We start from the raw sequence: 20128 nt of genomic DNA, 5'->3' as shown, positions 1-20128 counted from the left end.
GGGTGACGTTCCTGTAGAACAGGAGAGTGTGTGTAAGGAGCTGTGCACGTCAGGGAGAGGCTTGGGACTTAATTTCCAAACTTTTTTTATACAAGTTTTTCAATACACATTTTTATTGGAGTTGATACACTATATTATATTGGTTTCAAATATACAAAGTGGTGGTTTTACTGTTTTCCACATTATTTAGTCCTCACAACAGCTAATGAGGTTACCATCCGTCAACATCAGAAGATGTTACAGAAACACCGACTGTGTTCTCTATGCTACACATTCATCCCCGTGACTGATTTATATCATGACTGAGACTCTGTGCCCCTGTATCGCCTCTACCTGTGCTGCCCCCGATGCAGACCTGGCCCCATCGTAACCACCAGTCACCTCTCAGTGTCAATGACTCAGCTGCTGTTCTGTTCATTTTGTTTTGTTTTGTTTTGTTTTGTTTTCAGAGGAAACACATATAATTGAAACCAAACTTATAGGCGGACCTGCCCATTATTGAGAAAACACCACTGTGAGGACAGGATTCTGATCCAGTGACTGTGATATGAGGAAACACTTCTGAGTAGGTTTCAATTTCCTGATCAAAGTAAGAGGCGCTTGTACACAGGTGAGTAAATGTGTTTGAAACGAGCCATGTCCGTGTCCTGGGGATTGAACTGTTGCTAAGTATTTGCTGGGACAGTCTCTGCCCTGATTCGAAAACTGCATTCATCACAAAACACACCCCTCCTGTTCTAATTCAGAATGAAAAGAAAAGAGGGGCCATACTCATAAAAGAAAACCATTCTCAGGATAGTATGTTCTCTCCTTTTGAAATGGTTAAGTGCAGTTCCCAGGACATTTCATAGGACAGGACTGCCTTCCCTCTGGTGGGATTGGGGTGCAGAGCGGTGAGGGGAGCAGGAGGGGGACCATGTCCACTACACCTGGGTGGGAATCTCAGTCTCAAACTGTTAAGAGCGAGGGCCGAGAAACTCAACCTCCTGGGAAGACCAGCCCCCAGATCATATGCTGATGATCAGCGAGCACGCCCTGTGGATCTCGTTTGGGATGGGGACAGAGCCTGGAGGGGAAGCCCAGGACACAGTGAGGGGGGCCCCTGTGCACTGTGTGTCTGCCACCAGGTTACCACTTCCACCCTGACTCGATGCCCTCACGGGAACAGGAAACTTTCTCTCTGCTCAGCTGCTCACAGAGACTTTTCAGTAATTGCCAGCACTTGTCTCTAATCACCTGCCAGGCTGGAGGGTGATGGCACTGGGGTGGGATCCGCTGCTCGCTGGAGACGCACTGAGCCTCCGAGCAGACAGTGTCTCCAGGACTAGCCAGGACGTGGTAATGCACCCCCATGGGGACATCAGGTCCGGGAGCCCTGCCCTATAAGTACGGCCCCTCCTGAGTGACGTCCCTGCAGAAGCTCAGGAGCAGAGCCTGCAGGTAGGTGCCTCCCCGTGGTCCGGGAGCCAGCAGGGAGGCGTCTCCCCAGGAAGGACACAGAGCCAGGCCGGGGGTCCCAGAATAGCAAAGGCCCCCCTGCCAGGTGCTCTGCTGACTTTCCCAACCTGAATGGGCAGGAGGTTCGTCATCACACATTTCCTCTTTGAAATCCCATTTGGTGCGGTGCAGCATCTGAGGGATTTCTGCCCACATGTCTGTGTGGTTCTTGTGTGTTTTGTGTTGTGTGTTAGTGTTGCTCATGTATTTATCTCTGGATTTGAACTGGGAAACCGCCTCTGTGCTTCCTGAAGCTGAGGGGGCATGCGGAGAATGAAGAGTTATAGAGAGATGAGAAGAGGTTTATTTTGAAAATGGTGTGAATGTTGGAAATAAGCCATGTACAGGGCTTTTATTTAATGGGAAATAGGAATTTGACCCATAAACTCTGTAATGACTAATTTCTCTGTAGTTGAAAATATGGTGGAATGTGCCCTGGGCCAAGCACATCTGTCTGAGTGTCTGTCTCCCAAAGATGCACACTTTGCAGTCACAACCCCAGAGACGATAGGATGCTAGTGGGGCAAACGGTGCTCACAGGAAAGACACAACGGCCTTCAGTGTGTTTTAGCGGAAGCACAGCTGTGTTCTCAGGAAAGTGGGTGGAGATGGGGCTTCAGAGTCCCCCATTTTCTCCAGAACTGTTTGCACCCACTCACCCAAGGACACGGGAAGTGACCTGTGCATGCTGTTCCCCATGCCTGTGGGTAGAGGTGGTCCCTGGGCAGCAGGCCCTGGGTGTGGGGTCCTGGGATGGCACTGGCCACCTTCCATGGAGGCCCCTGGCTCTGGCTGTGCTGGAGATGTGTGACTTTGGGGTGGCGTTCAGGGTCTGTGCGGACCAGGCGTGTCTGCCTTCCTTCTACCTGGACGGCTGGTGTAAAATGAAGCCCTGCGTGTGGCCGATGTGTGTGGCCATATTATGCACCACCTCAGTGTGACCAAAACCCTTCCCGCGGACCCTTAGCCCAGAGGAAGGTGGCTGGGCAACGTGGAGATGGGCAGGGGTCACTTGTGTTCTCAGGAGCCAGGGGCCTGGCCAGAGGCCAGAGGGTGTGTGGAATTGGGGCTGAGAGTCAGCTCTCCTACCACAGAGGAGCTGACTGTCCACCCCAGAGATCATGGACCTGCTCAGGCCACTGCAGTAAAGAGAGTCTGAGAAATGACAATTCCCAGGAGTCTGTCCAGCAGGAGCTAATCGGGGAAAGGGAGAGAGGCAGCACTGGGGTCCTCGGGGCGGGTAAGGAGGCTCAGCAAACAGGGAACCCAGGCTCACACACCGTGGATGGTATTACTTTGAGCAAACTTATCCCTAAGATAAACAGTAAGAAATGTAAGTATTCTACTTTAACTCATTTTTCCCTTCTAACGCCTTCCTTTCTCTGTGTAGACCCGTGTCTGACTCACGGCATCTTCCTGCCTCCAAAGGGCTTCCTGCACCGTCCTGCACAGCAGGCCCAGGGCACCAAACCCCGTTTTACTTTGAGCCTTTACTTCTCCTTAGCTTCTGATGGATAATGTCACAGGCCCCAGAAACCACTTCGGTGGGATTTTTGTCTCAACCCTAATATTTTACTCCACTCCCCTCTGCTCGCATGGTGTCCACAGAGCAATTGGATGTAAATCTTCTCCATGCTGTTTTGTAGGAAAGTTGTTTTTTTCTCTTACATTTTAAAGAAACGTTTTAATCCACGATGTCCCCCATGTTCCAATGTTATCTGTGGAGGGAGTTGAGGGGGTTTTGCTTTGTGTTGGTTTCTGATTTCATTTCATTTCTCCTTCTTGGTGTTTGCAGGGCATCCCTTGGCTCCGCTTAGGTGATGACATCCCTGGGGGTATCATCTATTGCTATGCATTTGTGTATTTCTGTTGTTCCTTCTATGCAAGTCCAGTTATGCAGAGTTACCCCTCAGTGTTCATCCCACAGTCCAGGGATATTCGAACCTGTGTTTTCTCTCATCTCTCTTCTGTTTGCTTACCAGTTTGGGAGTTTCTGTCAACACGTGCTTACACTCAATGGTATGTGCCTCAGGCATCTTCAGTCTACGCACAGGCCCATCATGGGCACAGTGGTTTCTCATACACTGTTTTGTTTTCTCCATTATTTTGTCTTGGTTGTTAGCATTCCCTTCCTCTGCTCAGCTATCTAGCCCTTCTCATTTTCTCTCTACTTCACCCATCAGAACTCATGGCATATGAGTTACAGGTGCTTTAAACATTGGTCTGATAATCTTACATTCCTCGACATCTGCCCCTAAGGTGATCACCGTGTTCCAAACCATTGTTGTTGTGCCTTTTAGTTTGCCTTGTCATTGTTGCTCCTGGTGGACCTGATGTGGAGGATCAACAAACTTCTCTCATCATTCCTTCAACGGATCCAAGAATTTTCAGATTTTTGGTTGTTAAACTATTGTTAGAATGTAGTGGTGACTTCCGAGCACATTACATCAAAAGCCAGATAGCAGAAACAGCTACTGATCATATAAACTTATTTTGTATTTGCTCACTCTATGGATTATGGTTCCAAAATATGTAATGAAATTAGTTTAATAATATTACAATCTCAGCGATGCTTTTGAACTCTCCATTTCATGGTTGTAGATGAGCGATCCATATAATAGGCAGGTGACCAGGGTCTGTCAGAGGAGCAGCGCGTGCCCTTGTCCCTTGGGGCACAGTCACACTCGGGACTGGCTATGAGCACCTACTGTACAGCAGTACATGGAACACCACAGACTGTTCCTCATTAGAAGAACTGTACATTCTGGGAAACCAGAAAATAAAGTTAAATCAATACAAAATGATAATGTTGTAAATAGTAACAGGCATCAGGTGTATGTCCTCCAGGTCAAGCCACCTCTACAGAGGATGAAGTGTCTCCCTTTGCAGGAGAAGAAAGGGGATGGATCCTTTCCAATGCTGATTACGTAAGAAGGCTGCTGACGTTACCACCAGCACAGGCCCCTTTGTCTCCAGGCCTCCCTGACGCCTTCTCCATGCTTTCTGATAAAGATGCCCTACGAACTACAGGGAATGTGGCTCTGAAAACCACCTTTCTGTTACAGATTGGATTTGGGACGCTGGCCAATGTCACGCTCTTTTTCCATAATGTCTCCCCTGCCTTGTGTGCCCACAGGCAGAGACCCACACACGTGGTTCTCACCCACATGGCCTTGGCCAATCTCCTAGCTCTTCTCTCCTCTGGGATTCCCCACACGATGGCATCTTTTCTTTTGAGCAACCCCCTGTCCAGTCTTGGGTGTAAAGTTGTATATTATACACACAGAGTGGCTCGCAGCTCCACCCTGTGCTGCACCTGTGTCCTGAGCACCTGCCAGTTCTTCACACTCATCCCTGAGAGAGGGGATTGGATGACGCTCAGGAGTGCCCCCAAGGTCACTGGTCCTTCCTGCTGTGTCTGCTGGATGTTTGCTGCAATAACAAATACCTATATTCCCTTGAAAGTCACTCGTGCACAGAGCACAGGAAATGATACCAGCACACAGGGCAGTTGGTTCTGCTCATCTTCATTTCCCAGGGCAGGTGTTGCCATCGTGTTGTCATGTTTAGATGCCGTATTTATTGGCCTCATGGTCTGGGCCAGCGGCTCCATGGTGGGTCTCCTACACAGACATCACCAGAGGGTGCAGCATATTCACACCCCCAGGGGCTCCCACAGCTGCCCCCCAGAGACCAGAGCCGCCCACACCATCCTGATGCTGGTGGTCACCTTCGTTGTATTCTTCATGATGAATTTGGTTTTTACTTTTTACATAACTGTGTTTTTAGACCTTCAGCTCTGGTTGATACAGACATGTAATATTTTGGCTTTGTGTTTCCCCACTGTGAGCCCCTTGCTGCTGCTCCTTAGGGATCCTAGAAATCCCAGCCTTTGCTCTTAAATTGATAGAACTCACTGTTGAGCGTGTAAAGAGATAGAAGTCAGCTTCTGTACCATCCATGATTATATATTTACTAATCACTTACCTGTTAACCATTTTTATAATTTTGTCATGTTTTAAAGTATACATAACCTCATAGTCATGACTTAACCATCTCTGAGTGCACATCATTGGCATTAAACACATTCCCTATGCCTGGAACCATCACCGCTGTCCATACCCAAGGGTTCTCATCATCCCCAAGCAACTGTGGACCCATTAAAACAATACCTCCCATTTCCTCTCTTTCTCAGATGCCCCTAAACTCTGTGTGTCTCTAGTTCTTGTCGGTTCTAGGTGCCCCATGTCAGTAGAATCACACAGCACTTGTCCTTCTGTGTCTTATCTCAGTAAGCGATAGTTTTCAAGGTCATTCCATGTTGCAGCATGAATCTAGATTTTGACCCTAATCTATTCCATGACATTTTGTTTATCCATTCATCTGCACATGAGCACTTGGGTTGTTTCCACCTTCGACTATTGAAGATAGCCCTGCACTGAACATTGATGTACATACATCTGTCAAGTCCCTGCCTTGAATTCTTGTAGATATATACCTAGAGGGTGAAAATTCCATGTCAGATGGCACTTCTATGTTTAACCACTTGAGAAGTCAGCAAACTTTTCCAAAGCTGCAGCATCATTTCACATTCCCACCAGCAATGGCCAAGGGGGTCAGTTTCTCCGCATCCTCTCCAACACTTATTTTCCATTTCCAGCCCAGCAGGTGTGAAGTAGTATCTCATTGTGGTTTGATTTGCATTTCCCTGGTGATTAGTGATGAGGCGCATCTTTTCATGTGTCTGTTGGACAACTGCATGTCTTTTCGGGAAAATGTCTCTTCAGGTCCTCTGCCCATTTTAAAATTGTATTATTTGTTTTTTGGTGTTGTTGAGTTGTACAAGTTCTTCGTATATTTTTGTTATTAGTCTCTTCTCAGATGAGTCATTTGCAAATACCTCTCCCTCTCAATACTTGCCTTTCCATTTTTTTGATGGTTTTCTTGAAGCTTTCAAGTTTGATGTCGTCCCAGCTGCTGATTTTTGCCTTTGCTGATTTTGCTGTCAGTGTCACATCCAAAAAATCACTGCAAGGACCAAGGTCAAGGAGCTTCTACCATGTTTTCTTCTAAGAGTTTCATGTCATCAGGTCTTATGTTTAAGTCTTTAACCCATTTTGAGTTACTTTTTGTGAGTGGTGTGAGGTAGGGGCCTGATTTTCCTGCATGTTTATCTTATTTTCCAACACAATGTGTTGAAGAGTCTACCCTTTAAGGAGGGTCTTTGGCTCGCTTGTCAAATATATTGACCATACGTGTGAGAGTTTATTCTGGGCTCTCTATCCTCTTCTGTGAATGTATTTTTATGCTGGCACCATGCTGTTTTAATTTCTATAGGTTTGTAGAATATTTTGAAACCAGGAAGTTTGATACCTCCAGGTGTGTTCTTCTTTCTCGTGATTGCTTTGGCTATTTGTGGTTTTTTGTGGTTTCACACAAACTTCAGGAATAGTTCACTATTTCTATGAAAGATATCAGCAGAATTTTGGTCCAGATTTCATTGAACCTATAAATTAAGTTCAGGTGGTATAGACACTTTACTGATATTAATTGTCCCAGTCCAGGAACACACTCTCTCTCTCTCTCCATTAGTTTGCTTTCCCCCTATTGCTTCATCAAGGTCATGGAGTTTCCATTGTACAGAGTTTTCATTTTTTAAATGTACCCTCAAGTATTTCATTATTTTTGATGCTATTGTGGACGGGACAGTTTTCTTCCTTTTTCTCAGATATTTCGTTGTTAATCTATAGAAATGCAACTGTTTTCTCTATGTTGATTTTATATCCTACAATTTTACTGAATTCATTGATTAGTTCCAACAGTGTTGTTTTGATTCAGTCCTGAGGGTTTTCTATATAGAAGAGCGTATCATCCTCAGACAGTGACGGTTTTACTTTCTCCCTTCGGACATGGATGGATGTTATTCCTTTGTCCTGCTCACCTGCTCTCATTGGCCTCCTTTGAGTAAGAGCAGTGGGAGGGGCGCCCCTGACTTGTCCCTGGTCTCAGAGGAGAGGCTCGCAGCTTTTCACCATTGAGTATGACATCTGTGGGTCTGTCACATGTGGCCTTTACTGTGCTGCGGTATGGGCCTTCTGTACCCAATTCCTTGAGAGTTTTAATCATGAAAGGATGTTGTATTTTATACATCAACATGTCTGTGTACAACTCCCAGGTCCCTGGGTACAGCATCGGGATAACAGTGCCTGTTGATTCCATCTTCCTAATTCTTAAAACTATAAAGGAGATCTTGTCAATCATTACAATCTGTGACCCATTTTTCATTTGCAGTTTATTCTGAAAGGCATATGTGGGATGCTGGAGAATAACCCTCTCTCCAGCCTTTCCAACAATTCTGTGGGCACTTAAGATCTATGCAAGGATCTTAAATCAATGGAGAAAATAAACAATTCATGAGAAACTACACAACTAATAAGCAACAGGAGAGAACTGGGCACATTCCTGGCACTGTCACCTAGAGCTGAGTGCCAAGGCAGTCAGAGGGCCTCCTGAGTCAAACTAGGAGGCCTGTGGGGGATGCCCTGGACCTCATGGCCCAGGGAACCAGGAAAGTACTTGAGGGGATTTATTCAGTGACCCAACCCTGAAAGACACTATGGCCAGACGCTGTTGTGACTTTTTAATGATCATACACTCTTTGTGAACAAACTATATTATGTGTTAAAATAATAACAAACCTAAGGGAGTTTGGAAAATAGAATATGGATCTCCTGAGTGAAGGACCACATACTGAAGTGGTTCTCATGGGCCTGGGGTAGAAAGTGAAGATTTTAATAATTAAAGGATTTAGAAGAGGGTGAAGGAAGAGAAAGCAGATCAGGAGGGAAAAGAAAAGTTATGAAGGGAGAAGTGGAGATGTCTGAATGCAGAGACTCAGGGGCCAGGAAGATTCTGGGGGCCCAATGAGGCAAGAAGAGGGGCTGTGGGGTGGACAAGCAAGGACCCTGTGGTGACCCACCAGTCAGACCTCACCTGCTTCCAGACCACACACTCCCAGAGCTGGGGGAGGCCCTGTGCCCACCCAGGGCCAGCTGCTGGCTGGAGCTCAGCCTGCCTGGCCTCCTGCTGCAGACCTCTTCTTTCCCTCCCTAGGCCTCTGTGAAGTCCAACCCATAAGAGTAAGCCCCCAGGACTCTCCTGGGCTCACTGCCCACTGCCGGAATGGCCACCCAGTCAGTTCAGCCCTCAGGAGACCCATCTAGCTGACCCCAAACTTGGGGCATTTGGTCAACTCAGGAACACTTTCATTCTTGCGATCGGGTGAGTTCCCGAGTCTGTTTATTGGGCGACCTCAGAGCTACCTAGACAGAGACTAGATCTTCTCACCCTGCCAGCACTGGACACAAATTTCTCTCACATAACAGCCAAATCCTCATCACACAGTGATCTGAGTCCCGAACTTGAGTCTCACCACTACAAAATGGTCAATGAGAGAGGTGGGGGCTCAGGACAACCAGTTGTGTTCACTCCCCACTCTCCATTCCTAGTGTTCTTGTGCCCACCTAGTGCCAGACCTGAAGTCCACACATATACCAAGGAAACATCAATGCCACACAAAGATCAGAGCCCTAGACCAAAGTCTCACCTCATCAACATCTCATCAAACACACACACACACACACACACACACACACACACACACACACACACACACACACACACACTGTGCCCAGACAACTGGTCAACCCAGCACATAGGGGAAAGAAAATATTTTCATGCAAACCCCACTGAAAATGTCTCACTTGCAAAGGACATCTGCCTGATGATGTGGCAGGGTGTACACATGCACAGGAAGTATCCAGATGGTCTTGATAGCCCGACAAGGACAGGAAAAGCACTTGTGTGACTGTCTGAGTTGTGAACTGAACTAGAAACTCTCATGGAACATCATTTTTACTTGAATAGATTCCTGTCAGGCTATGGTCAGAGTTAGGTTTTCGATACACATTTACTTGAATATTAACAGTCTGTCAACTCAAGCAAACTATTGACAGCATTGAATTTTTTTAATTGAAATATTGATATACAATATAATGTTGGTTTCAGGCATACAACATAGTGATTCAACAGTTGTATACATTATTAAATGCTCACCATGACAAATGTATTTATATCTGTCAACATACAAAGATATTACAATATTATTGACTATATTCCCTGTGCTGAACTTTCATCCTATGACTAATTTATATTATAATTGGATGTTTGCACCTCTTTATCGCCTTCACCTATTTCACACACCCCTGCTTCCACTATGGCAACCATCAGTCTGTTCTCTGTTTATAAATCTATTTCTGTTTTGTTTTTTCAATTCCACATAAAGTGAAATCATATGGTATTTGTCTTTGGCTTATTCCTAATCACTTAGCCTGATACCCTCTGGTTCCATCTATATCATTGCAAATGGCAAGGTTTCATTCTTTTTTACAGCTGAGTAATATTCCGTTGTATAAATGAACCACATCCTCTTTATCTGTTCATCTATCGATGGAGATTTTGGTTGCTTCCATATCTTGGTTATTGTAAATAATGCTGCTATAAACATAGGAGTACGTACGTACTACGTACTTTCCAATTAGGGGTTTTGTTTTCTTTGGGCAAATTCCCAGCAGTGGAATTACTGGGTCATATGCTAATTCTATTTTCAGCTTTTTGAGAAACCTCCATAATGTTTTCCATAGTGGCTACACTCATTTGTGTTCCCACCAACAATGTACAGGGGTTCCCTCTTCTCCACATCCTCTCTAAACCTTGCTATTTCTTATCTCAGTAGTAGCCAGTCTGACTGGTATGAGGTGATAACTCTTCGTGGTTTTGATTGTATTTCCCTGATGATTAGTTGTTGAGTATCTTTTCATGTACCTGTTGGTCATCTATATGTTGTCTTTGGAAAAATGTCTATTTGGATTCTCTGCCTGTTTCTTCTTTGGAGTAGTCTTTTTGGTGTTGAGTTGTACAATAATTGGATATATAATTTGAAAATACCTTTTCTCATTTAGTAGGTTGTCTTTTCATTTTTTTGATGGTTTCATTTTCTGTGCAGAAGCTTTTTAGTTTGATGTAGTCCCACTTGTTCATTTTTGCTTTTGTTTCCCTTGCTTGGTGAGACATATACAGAAAAATATTCAAGAGTTTACTGCCTATTTTTTCTTCTAGGAGTTTATGGTTTCAGGTCGTCTATGTAGGAAACTGACACCATGTTTCTGCTGGTAATAAAATTTGACCTTTCAAGCCAAAATGATAACTGTGAAAAAGTGGTATCCACCACAATATGTTATCTATTTTCCCCATTTTGACTTTTCCAATGAGATAAATGAAGGTATTATAGAAAAAGCTTAAAAAATACTGTATAATAAAACATGGAAACATTTAGAAGATCTGCATACTCGGTGAACTTATATTTCCCAAATGACCAATGCCAAATGTTATACAATTGTCCATGAGTAAAGGACCTATTCAAACGCAAGACTGCCCTATAAGTTTTATGTAACAGAGATCACTGATCTGATTTCGGATTGTACATTGCAGCCAACCATGAAGAAGTTGCCATATCTACAGACTCACTGCAACCTGTAAAAACATTCAAAGTCATTCTTTACAGAAATAGAAAAAACTATCCTAAAATTTGTATGAACTTACAAAAGACCCTGAATAGCCCAAGAAATCTTTTTTTGTCTTTGTCCCAAGCAATCTTCAGAAAGTACAAAGCTGGGGGGATCACACATCTTCATTTCAAAAGATATTACAAAGCTAATATAATCAAAACAGAATAGTACTGACTTTAAAACAGACATATAGACCAGTGGAATAAAATTGAGAATGCAGAAAAAATTCACACATTTATGGCCAACTAATTTCCCACCAGAGTGCCAAGAACACACAGTGTGGAAAGGACAGTCTCTTCAATAAATGGTGATGGGAAAACTGAAGAGCAGAGGTGGACCTGTATCTCACTCACATCACATATAAAAGTCAACTCAGAATGACTTAGTGACTTAAGTGTAACACCTGAAACTCAAAGCCCTAGGTGGGAACATGGGGAAAAAACTTCTCGACACTGGTCTTGGCAATGACTTTTTGGATACGACACTAAAAGCACAGGTAACAAAAGCAAAACAGACAAGTGGGGCTGCATCAAACTGGAGAGCTTTCAGACAGCAAAGGAAACAATGGAGTGAATAGGCGACCTACAGAGGGGAGCGAAATCTGCAGAACTCATATCTGATAAGGGGTTAATATCCAAACATACAAGGAACTAGCAAACAGCAATGAAACAGCAAACAACAAACAAACAACCCAATTTAAAAAGGAGAAAAGGACCTGAATAAACATTTCTCCAAAGATGACGTACAAATGTCTGACAGGTACATAAAAAGGTGCTCCACATCACTAATCACCAGCAAAACACAAATCAAAACCGCAGTGAGATATTACCTCATGCCTGTTAGGATGGTTATTTAAAAAAGAGACAAGTATTGGCAAGGGTGTGGGGAAAAGGGAACCCTCATATCCTGCTGGAGGGAATGTAAGTTGGTGCAGCCTCCATGAAAAACAATACTTATAATCCAGAAAAGGATTTTCAGCTCCTAAGAACTCCAAAACCTGTCCAACTTGAAGAACCCTGAAACCTACCTGATTTATTCCCCTTCATCCCTGAGTCCATTGTAGATACAGTAGCTCCAAATGCTTAGAAATGGGGTACCACAAGTATGGTGTCAGAGCTGGAAAAGTTATTCAAGGATTCCCAGTTTCCATGTCCCTTTTTTGAAAGAAATAGTAAAAGGGAGAGGGTTTTCCGAGATCAGACCACACATTTCCCTGCAGCTTAGGGGGAGGTTTCCTTGAATTCCATGGGACACTCTTGCCACTTTGTGAGCAAAGAGGGTAAGATAAAGGGAACAGATACTAGTTGAGGCATAAGCAGATCAGGGACGAAAGAGTTGACATAGAAACACAAAGCAAGAAAGGTAAGATAAAAGTTTCTTTTCAAAAGATACCTTTTCGACGACTCTACTAGCTGTGAAAGGACCGTGGGTCTTCAATACACTTCCTCCGCTTCATATTGCCCACTGATAAAGGAATCATATTTAATACTTTTTCCCCATGCATTTTGACATTTTATGACTTCATATAATGTTTTCATTACTCTTGGGAACGGTGTAAGAAGTGATTGACTTGATCAAGTCACAGAACAATAGGAATGACACGCCAAAATTCAACTTTTCCTGCATCTGGGTGAGACACGTTTTATGAATATGATTGAAGGGGTTTCTTACACACTGAAGTTGACTTCTTGAGCCTAAAGTTTCTGGGATTGTGGAAACAGATTAAATGCCAAGTGAAGTTGGGTATCATTGAAACTGACAGAGCAAACATGTATCACCAAGACCATTGCTGTCTTTTCTGCCTTTCTTGTTAGCCCAAGATGGATCAGTGAAGACCAGTCTGGTATTTTCCTCTTTTGCAGTCATCAGCAACGTCATGGTTTTTGCATGCACATAATTTATTTGAAATCTGAGAAAATACACAGGGAAAGTTCTCGTAATTTTATATCCTATATTTCGACTTTGTTGCATCAGTGACTCATTCCCCATACATCATTCTTTGGGAATTCTTGGGAGTCTTGCATGCTGCCTCTGAGGAGGACAGAAATCTTCTCTAGACTAAAAACCATCACTGTGGTAGATGGAAAACTCTCCATTATGCTTTGGAGCATGAGGCATGAAGCCCAGTGGAAGAGTAGTTTGAAGTTAATACTAACCATTGACACTGGGCACTCAATGCTTTACAGGTATATATCAATGACTATTTTTAGTTTTTTGAGAAACTTTACATGTATATATCAATTTCTATCAGTTTTGCCCAAAAATGCAGCTAACTGGGTACAGATATCATTTCTAATCCATGTTTTTGTGATAATGAACTTGAGCTCAGCTAAGTTATTTTAGAAAACTCTTCCAATGTTCATTTTTCTACCTCCCAGTACTCACATCAAAAACCAGCGTCACTGCAAACAACAACACATGCTGGCGAGGTTGTGGAGAAAGGGGGAACCCTCTTACACTGCTGGTGGGAATGCAAATTAGTTCAACCATTGTGGAAAGCAGCTCTTCTGATCACATGTCCTGATCAACTTTAAAAAAAAAACCAAATGTCCATATCAAGTATTACTGTCTGATGTGGGAGTTGACAACCATTTCCTATAAAGAGCCAGATACTACATATTTGGGCTTTGTGGGCCACGCAGTCTCTGTCACCATAACTCAACTTTGCTATGGTAACACAAAAGCGCACATAGACATGTGGATCAATGTTTGTGTTCCAATAAAACTTTACTTACACAACAGGTAGATGGCCAGCTTCGTCCCCTGGGCCGTCGTTTGCTGGCCCCTGGTCTGGCATGATCATGATACACAGCTTTCTTATGTCTTGATTTCCTGTTTCCCCCATAGCCAGTACAAAGTCCATTAGGACATGAATGTTTGTTTTGTTTACTGATTTACTCAACCACGTTAGAAGCCCAACTGACAGTACACACTCAGTGATTATTTATTGAATACTTAGATATTGAGCAGATATCAGAAAATTCCAGTATTATTTGTTCAGTAGTTATAGAGCATTAACAATGTTCCAACCAGTGTGATAATTTTAGAATAAATATAATATGCATCTGTGCTTTCAAACTCAAACGGACGTGTGGTAAACAACAGAGTTTTATATGCACTGCAAGACCTCAGAGAAGAGGCCCCAACACAGGTAAGGGTAGGCAACAGAAGAAATGGAAAGCTATACTCAAGGGGATTTTTTAAGGATGACAGAAGACTGTGTGGAGTCTACAGGAGAAGACAGCAACCTGCAGTCCATGAGCCAACTTCCTGAACTTGCAAATAAAGTTTTATCGAAACACAGCCATACTCATTAATTCATATATCATCTGCAGTTGCTCTTGGGGTACAACAGCTGAGCTGAGTAGTCACAACAGAGGACATATGGCCCACATAGCTCCAAATATTTACTCTCTAACAGAAAAAGTTTGTGATCCCTGGTCTACAGCATTAAGTCTATTTACTTCAAACTGCTGAGCAAAAAGGAAAGGCTACAGTTAAAAAAAACAATACTTATTTTTCCAAAGGCAGGTACTTATAGACTGCCATGCCAGAGGAAGCAAAATTATAGAAATAAAAGTTTTCCTCAGAATCTTCTATGTTTTCCTTGACCTGTCTATCCCCACCAAAATGAAGTAAAAAACAAACAAACAGGAATTTAATTAAGTTGGTTGCTCTGATCAAGTCCACTGAGTGCCTCAGTTCAGGAGCCCACAGTCCGTAGTGCTGCTGTCTTATGCACAAGAGATACCTTTATGATCTAGATTTCTCCTTTCTGAGCCAAAAAGAAAAAACAGACGTTTGAGGAAGGACATTTTCAAAGAACCACTTCGAAGAATTTAAAAGTTACTAGGTTACTCCAATTTTTTCAGACTAGATGACAGCTCCGGTTCTGAAAGTGGACCATAGGTGGCCACCCATCCAAAAGCTACACACACCTCAATGTCTTCTGCTGCCACAGCCCCAAATCTCTACCCACAGCTTTCTTATTGGGAATAGGAAATCGACAGTACCTGAAATAATGCACAGGGTGGAATACAGAATAAACCACACAGAACAGGGCATGAGAAAAATCAGACCCCCATTTTCATTAACTAGATAACCTTACGGCAAGGATGGTTCAAGATATGCAAGTCAATCACTGGCTACGTCACGTTAATAGAAATTACTTCTACAACTTGGTTTCCTCATTGTTTGGGATGGTGTGCTTGACTAAGTTTTATCCTGAAATTCTTTTTGGTTTTGAAATGCTATCAGTCTAACAGAGTTACTTTGCTGATCACACTGTAAGAACTGCAGGAGACTTTGAAGAGGAATGGTAAAGACAGAAGGCACTGCGGATGCCTCTCTGTTCTGGATGCACAGACTCATTTTGTGGTACCAACAATATTGTTAAGCTTTCACTTCTTGGCAATATTAATTTCCAATCTGCTTTCCTAGCTTCGAAAAACTGGATCCATGCTCCCACACAGAAAAAAGACAAGCTCGAGCAGGATTCGGCCAAGGGCAGGCAGAGAATAACATCCAGCTCTCCCCCCGTTTTTGTACAGCTGTGCACTACGAGTGGTTTTTATGCTTACAAAGGGTTGAAAAAAAATCTAAAGAAAAGTAATGTTTCACAATGTGTGAAGGTTCTATGAAACTTGAAATTTAATACTCAGTGTCACTGGCACATGGTTAATATGTCAACGAGTAGGTGTGGCTCTGTCTGTTTTCTTGCTACAACACAGTTGACAAGTCACTTCAGAGATGAAGACTGATAGCCCCAGAAGCCTCATGCACTCTCTAGTCTTCTACAGAAAACACTTTTCCAAGCCCTGGGCCACAGGGTTGCCCACCTCTTCCCTTTAAATATGGCAATCCTGTCCTGTCTGCTACAAGTTCCCACTCAACTCTGTCATTCATCCATCCGTTATACCTGCCTGGCCCCAGAGGCCCTGCCTGTCCATTGTGTGATGTAAAGAAATTCAAGTCACTACTGAATTTACTACTGTCACTGTTTTTATGTATTTCTCTTGACTTTCCTATGCATAGTTTTGATCAAACCAGAAGATCAGGATTTGTATATCTTTTAGTTATTTTAATACAGTAACATACATTTATAATACCTTAATGAACTATTCATACTTCAATTGTTCTGAGCAATGAACTGTGTGGTTCTACCAGACTTAATAGACTTTTACCCTATTTGCTAACATTTACATCAACAACATATAACATTCACTAATGTTGCAATATGTATTTCTTATCAAGTTCTTCCATTTGTTTATTTCATCAGGACATCTTCTTAATGATGGAATATCTGGGTAAGACTATTAAATCATTCAGAACACTTCATACATAAAAAATTAGGCAATACTATAATGAGTATCATGTACCCATCACCAAGCCCTGACAATTATCAACTCATGGTCATATTTGCTCTACCACCTATATTTTGAAGCAAAGACCAGATTGAAAGAATTCACATTAGTGTAAAGTATAAAGAAAATATCACATTTTTTTTCTTTTTTTCAATATTTCTGAATTTATCCCTAAATGGCAAGGTATCCTTTAAAGTAGCATTTTTATCACACCTCAAATAATTGTTAATATGGGTTTGATCATGTAAATTTATGGTATATTGAATTTGTATTAGAAATCAAATGTCTGTTTTCATCCACTTCTACTGGGTTCTAGACAATGATTATGAATATTCTTGTTTACTAATTAAATTTCTCCAAGTGGTATCCTGTTAGCATATTAATTTGGCTTTCTTTGGTATCAGTGATATGGATTGCATTCTCACTTACATACTGATTTGCACTAATTATATATAAAAGCAAAAATAAGCTAAAGGAATTTTCTGTTATCTTTGTAAGGGCTGTTCAGAAACTACCACCATCAACCCATTGGGATATTATTATCTCTCAGATGTCGGATTTGGTCAAGACTTGATCTTTTACAGATATTTTCTTTATACTAATGTGAATAATTACTTCAGTGTGCTCAGGCTTAGAAGTTTCTTTCCCACATGAAAATAAACTATAAAAGTAGAAAAAAATCTGGATCATTTAACATATAAGTGTAAACTGTGAGCAACTCCGTGTTGAACGCCTTCTGGGGTGATGGAAACAGCCCCGAGCAGCGGTGGTGATGGCTGTGTGACTGAGCACGCTAAAAAAGATGGACTATACACTGCCAGTGCATGAATTGCATGGTGTCTCAATTATCCCCAATCTATGAAAAAAACCAAAAGGTGACAGATCTAAAAAATATAGATATATGATGAAATTATACCTCTTTGGAGCCCCATTATTGAACCCATGATTTCTGTCCCTTGTTCGTAGCACCTCTTATTATAACATAAAATTAGTTCATATTGGCAATCATTTACTGGTTTCCTCTGGGTCAGATGTATTTAAGGACAATTTGTGATTTGAAGAACAATTATATAATAGAACATTATGCAATACTAACAGAGGGGTTAGTCTCACAGTAAACCACAGGGATATTTCTACAGGAAAAATTTAAATAATAAAGACGATAAGGAGTTGTTTCAGTTCAGGTCATGTGTTGAACTCTAGTGAGTTCTAAAAAAAAGTTAAAATTATATTCTTCAATCATTGAAGAATGAATTACATCAAGTATTGAACTATTTATTGTTTAGTTTTCTGACCATTCCTGTCATCTCCACCCTTCATTTTTGTAGCTTTATAATATAATACTTTATTTTACATCCAATTTTCCCTTTGAGTTAAAGATTCCTGAGTTTAGGGGTAGTCACCTGGTAACAGTCGGCTCAGAGCAACTATTACATGTTTGACTATCAACCATTACACATTACTCTTTTCTGATTTTATTTATGCATATCATTACTTAAATCCTGATTATTTAATGATTTACTAAAGATAAATGAAGTGATATATGACTAAACTTTACATTTTTTTTATTGTAGAGGCAATTTCAGTTCTCTTGAGAATATATAAGGTAGCACTTCCATTGGAATAAGGAAACACCAGATTTCTTTTAAAGACCATTAAAGCTATTATAGAGCTTACAGACATAAAAATGATCCTAAATAATACACTTCCAGACAGAGACGAGTCCTTCCTCGGTGAGCAGATGCCCGAAGATTTTACCCCAGGGACCAGGGCAGCCAGGAGAGATGTTGCCCCCCAGAAGCTGCAGGAGGACTTTGATGGACTAAATAAAAGCCAACTGCTCTCCCCCACTGCACCGGGGCTGATGTGGCAGACCGGAACATGAATGACAGATACGGCTCTTCCCAGGGGACACGGGCCCCATGGATGGAAACGCCTGGTCCTACCCTCAGCTGGCCAATATCCTACCAGGTCCTGACCCAGCCCATCTGAACGGGAAGAGGAAAGGATTCGTCCCCTCAGGAATAAGTAATATTTCTTTGTCTACTGTTTTTACATACAATATCTGGCATACCATAAAAATTAAGATTCAGAGAAGCAGAAAACCATGAACCCCTTTCTAGGAAAGATAAAGTCAATAGAAGCTCACCCACATATGACCCAGGTTTGGAATTTAAGAATTTAGGATTTTATAATAATTAAATTTTATAATAAAATAATATTACATGTATTTAAGATCATATATATGTAATAAATTTCAGAGGAAAAGGAAATAAAAATGAGTGAGCAGAGAGAATCTTTGTTGAGAGAGTGACAACTACAGAAGGAACTAAACTAACTGAAATATACAGTATTCAGAGTGAAGACTTGATGGGAACGGCTTCACAGCTGATGGCGTACAACAGCAGAAAATACAGGACACCCACACGGACTAACGGAGATATCTGCAAAGAGAAGACATCATAGACTCGGTAGACCATCAGGGAATGGTGGCATAGTATCAAAGAGCATGAGTAAAAAATACTTGTAATTACAGTTCCAGGAGAAGAAAAAGAGGAGAAGTAAGTATAGAAGCAGCATTTGAGGACTAACTAATGACTTAGAAGTTACTGAAGTGAAAGGGATCGTTCACATTCCTACTGCCTATGGCTTGGCTCCTGTACATGGCACCCTTGGGGTAGTTGAGCTTCCTTATGTGATGGCTCAGGGTCCCAAGAACACATTTCCACAAGCCAAGGTTGAAACCCAACCACCGTAGAAGTCAGTAGGATCACTTCTGCTAAACTTTATACCATCCAGAATATTCAATACTCAGCACACTACATGGGAGGCGACATAGACTCCACCTCTCAGCAGAAGGAGCAAAGAACTTGCAGAAATTTTAAAGCAGTTACCATCTGCATTCTGACCACAATTTGCATTCTCCAAAGTATTAACTAACGAAGTTTACAATCACCTCCTGGATCTGATCTCTCCCTGAAGGCCTTTCATGAGATCCTCCGTGGTCAGAAAAGCCCATCCTAAGACCTTCATATTTCCTCTTCAAAAACTCAAGTCTATGCTTTAGTTCCTATTTCTAGTCTCTCCTTTGGTTATAAGCAGAAGAAACCGGGTCACACCTTTATTCTCCCAGAAATATCCTTATCTTCAAGTTCATAATGTATGTTTTCTACATTACACATCAAGGCCACAACCTTGCTAAAGTTGCCACCACTCTGCAGCAAGTGATTCTTTCCTCCACCTTTTAATAACATTCCTCACATGCATTTAAGTCATTGCAGAAAAAGCTGTAAGACCCACAGGGCCCCGTACCAACTCCATCCCCAATCCAATGCTACATGTTTTGGTGTCTCTTAAAAAAAAAAAAAGAGGTAGCAGTCTATTTATCTCACACCATACCAAAAACAAACAAACAAAAAAACAGAACTCAAAATGGTTTAGACATTTAAATGTAAGACCTGAGACTGGAAGGCTCCTGAAAGAAAACATCGGGGAGATATTTCTTGACGTTGGTTTTGGCAATGATTTCTTGGATATAACACTAGAAGCAAAAATAGACAAGTGGGACCACATCAAACTAAAACGCTTCTGCATGGCAAGTGAAATGACAAAACGGAAAGGCAACTCTCAGAATGGAAGAAA

The 20128-nt window shown here is 42.0% G+C and overlaps 1 protein-coding gene across 1 annotated transcript; it reads left to right on the top strand.

Annotated features, from left to right (window-relative positions):
• Nucleotides 1–4493: 4493 nt before the first annotated feature.
• On the top strand, nucleotides 4494–5437 carry LOC118913243 (vomeronasal type-1 receptor 4-like). Its single transcript, XM_057496593.1, has one exon. It carries the CDS (start codon nucleotides 4494–4496, stop codon nucleotides 5397–5399), a length of 906 nt encoding a protein of 301 aa, XP_057352576.1. The 3' UTR covers nucleotides 5400–5437.
• Nucleotides 5438–20128: the final 14691 nt, after the last annotated feature.

Source organism: Manis pentadactyla, assembly GCF_030020395.1.
Source record: "Manis pentadactyla isolate mManPen7 chromosome 15 unlocalized genomic scaffold, mManPen7.hap1 SUPER_15_unloc_1, whole genome shotgun sequence".
NCBI lineage: Eukaryota > Metazoa > Chordata > Mammalia > Pholidota > Manidae > Manis > Manis pentadactyla.
Note: the sequence above shows the minus strand (reverse complement) of the source record. Positions and strands in the feature narration are given on the sequence as shown.

Excerpts from the sequence above, each read along its gene's own strand:
- LOC118913243 (XM_057496593.1), top strand. The coding sequence starts at position 4,494 with ATGCTTTCTGATAAAGATGCCCTACGAACTACAGGGAATGTGGCTCTG.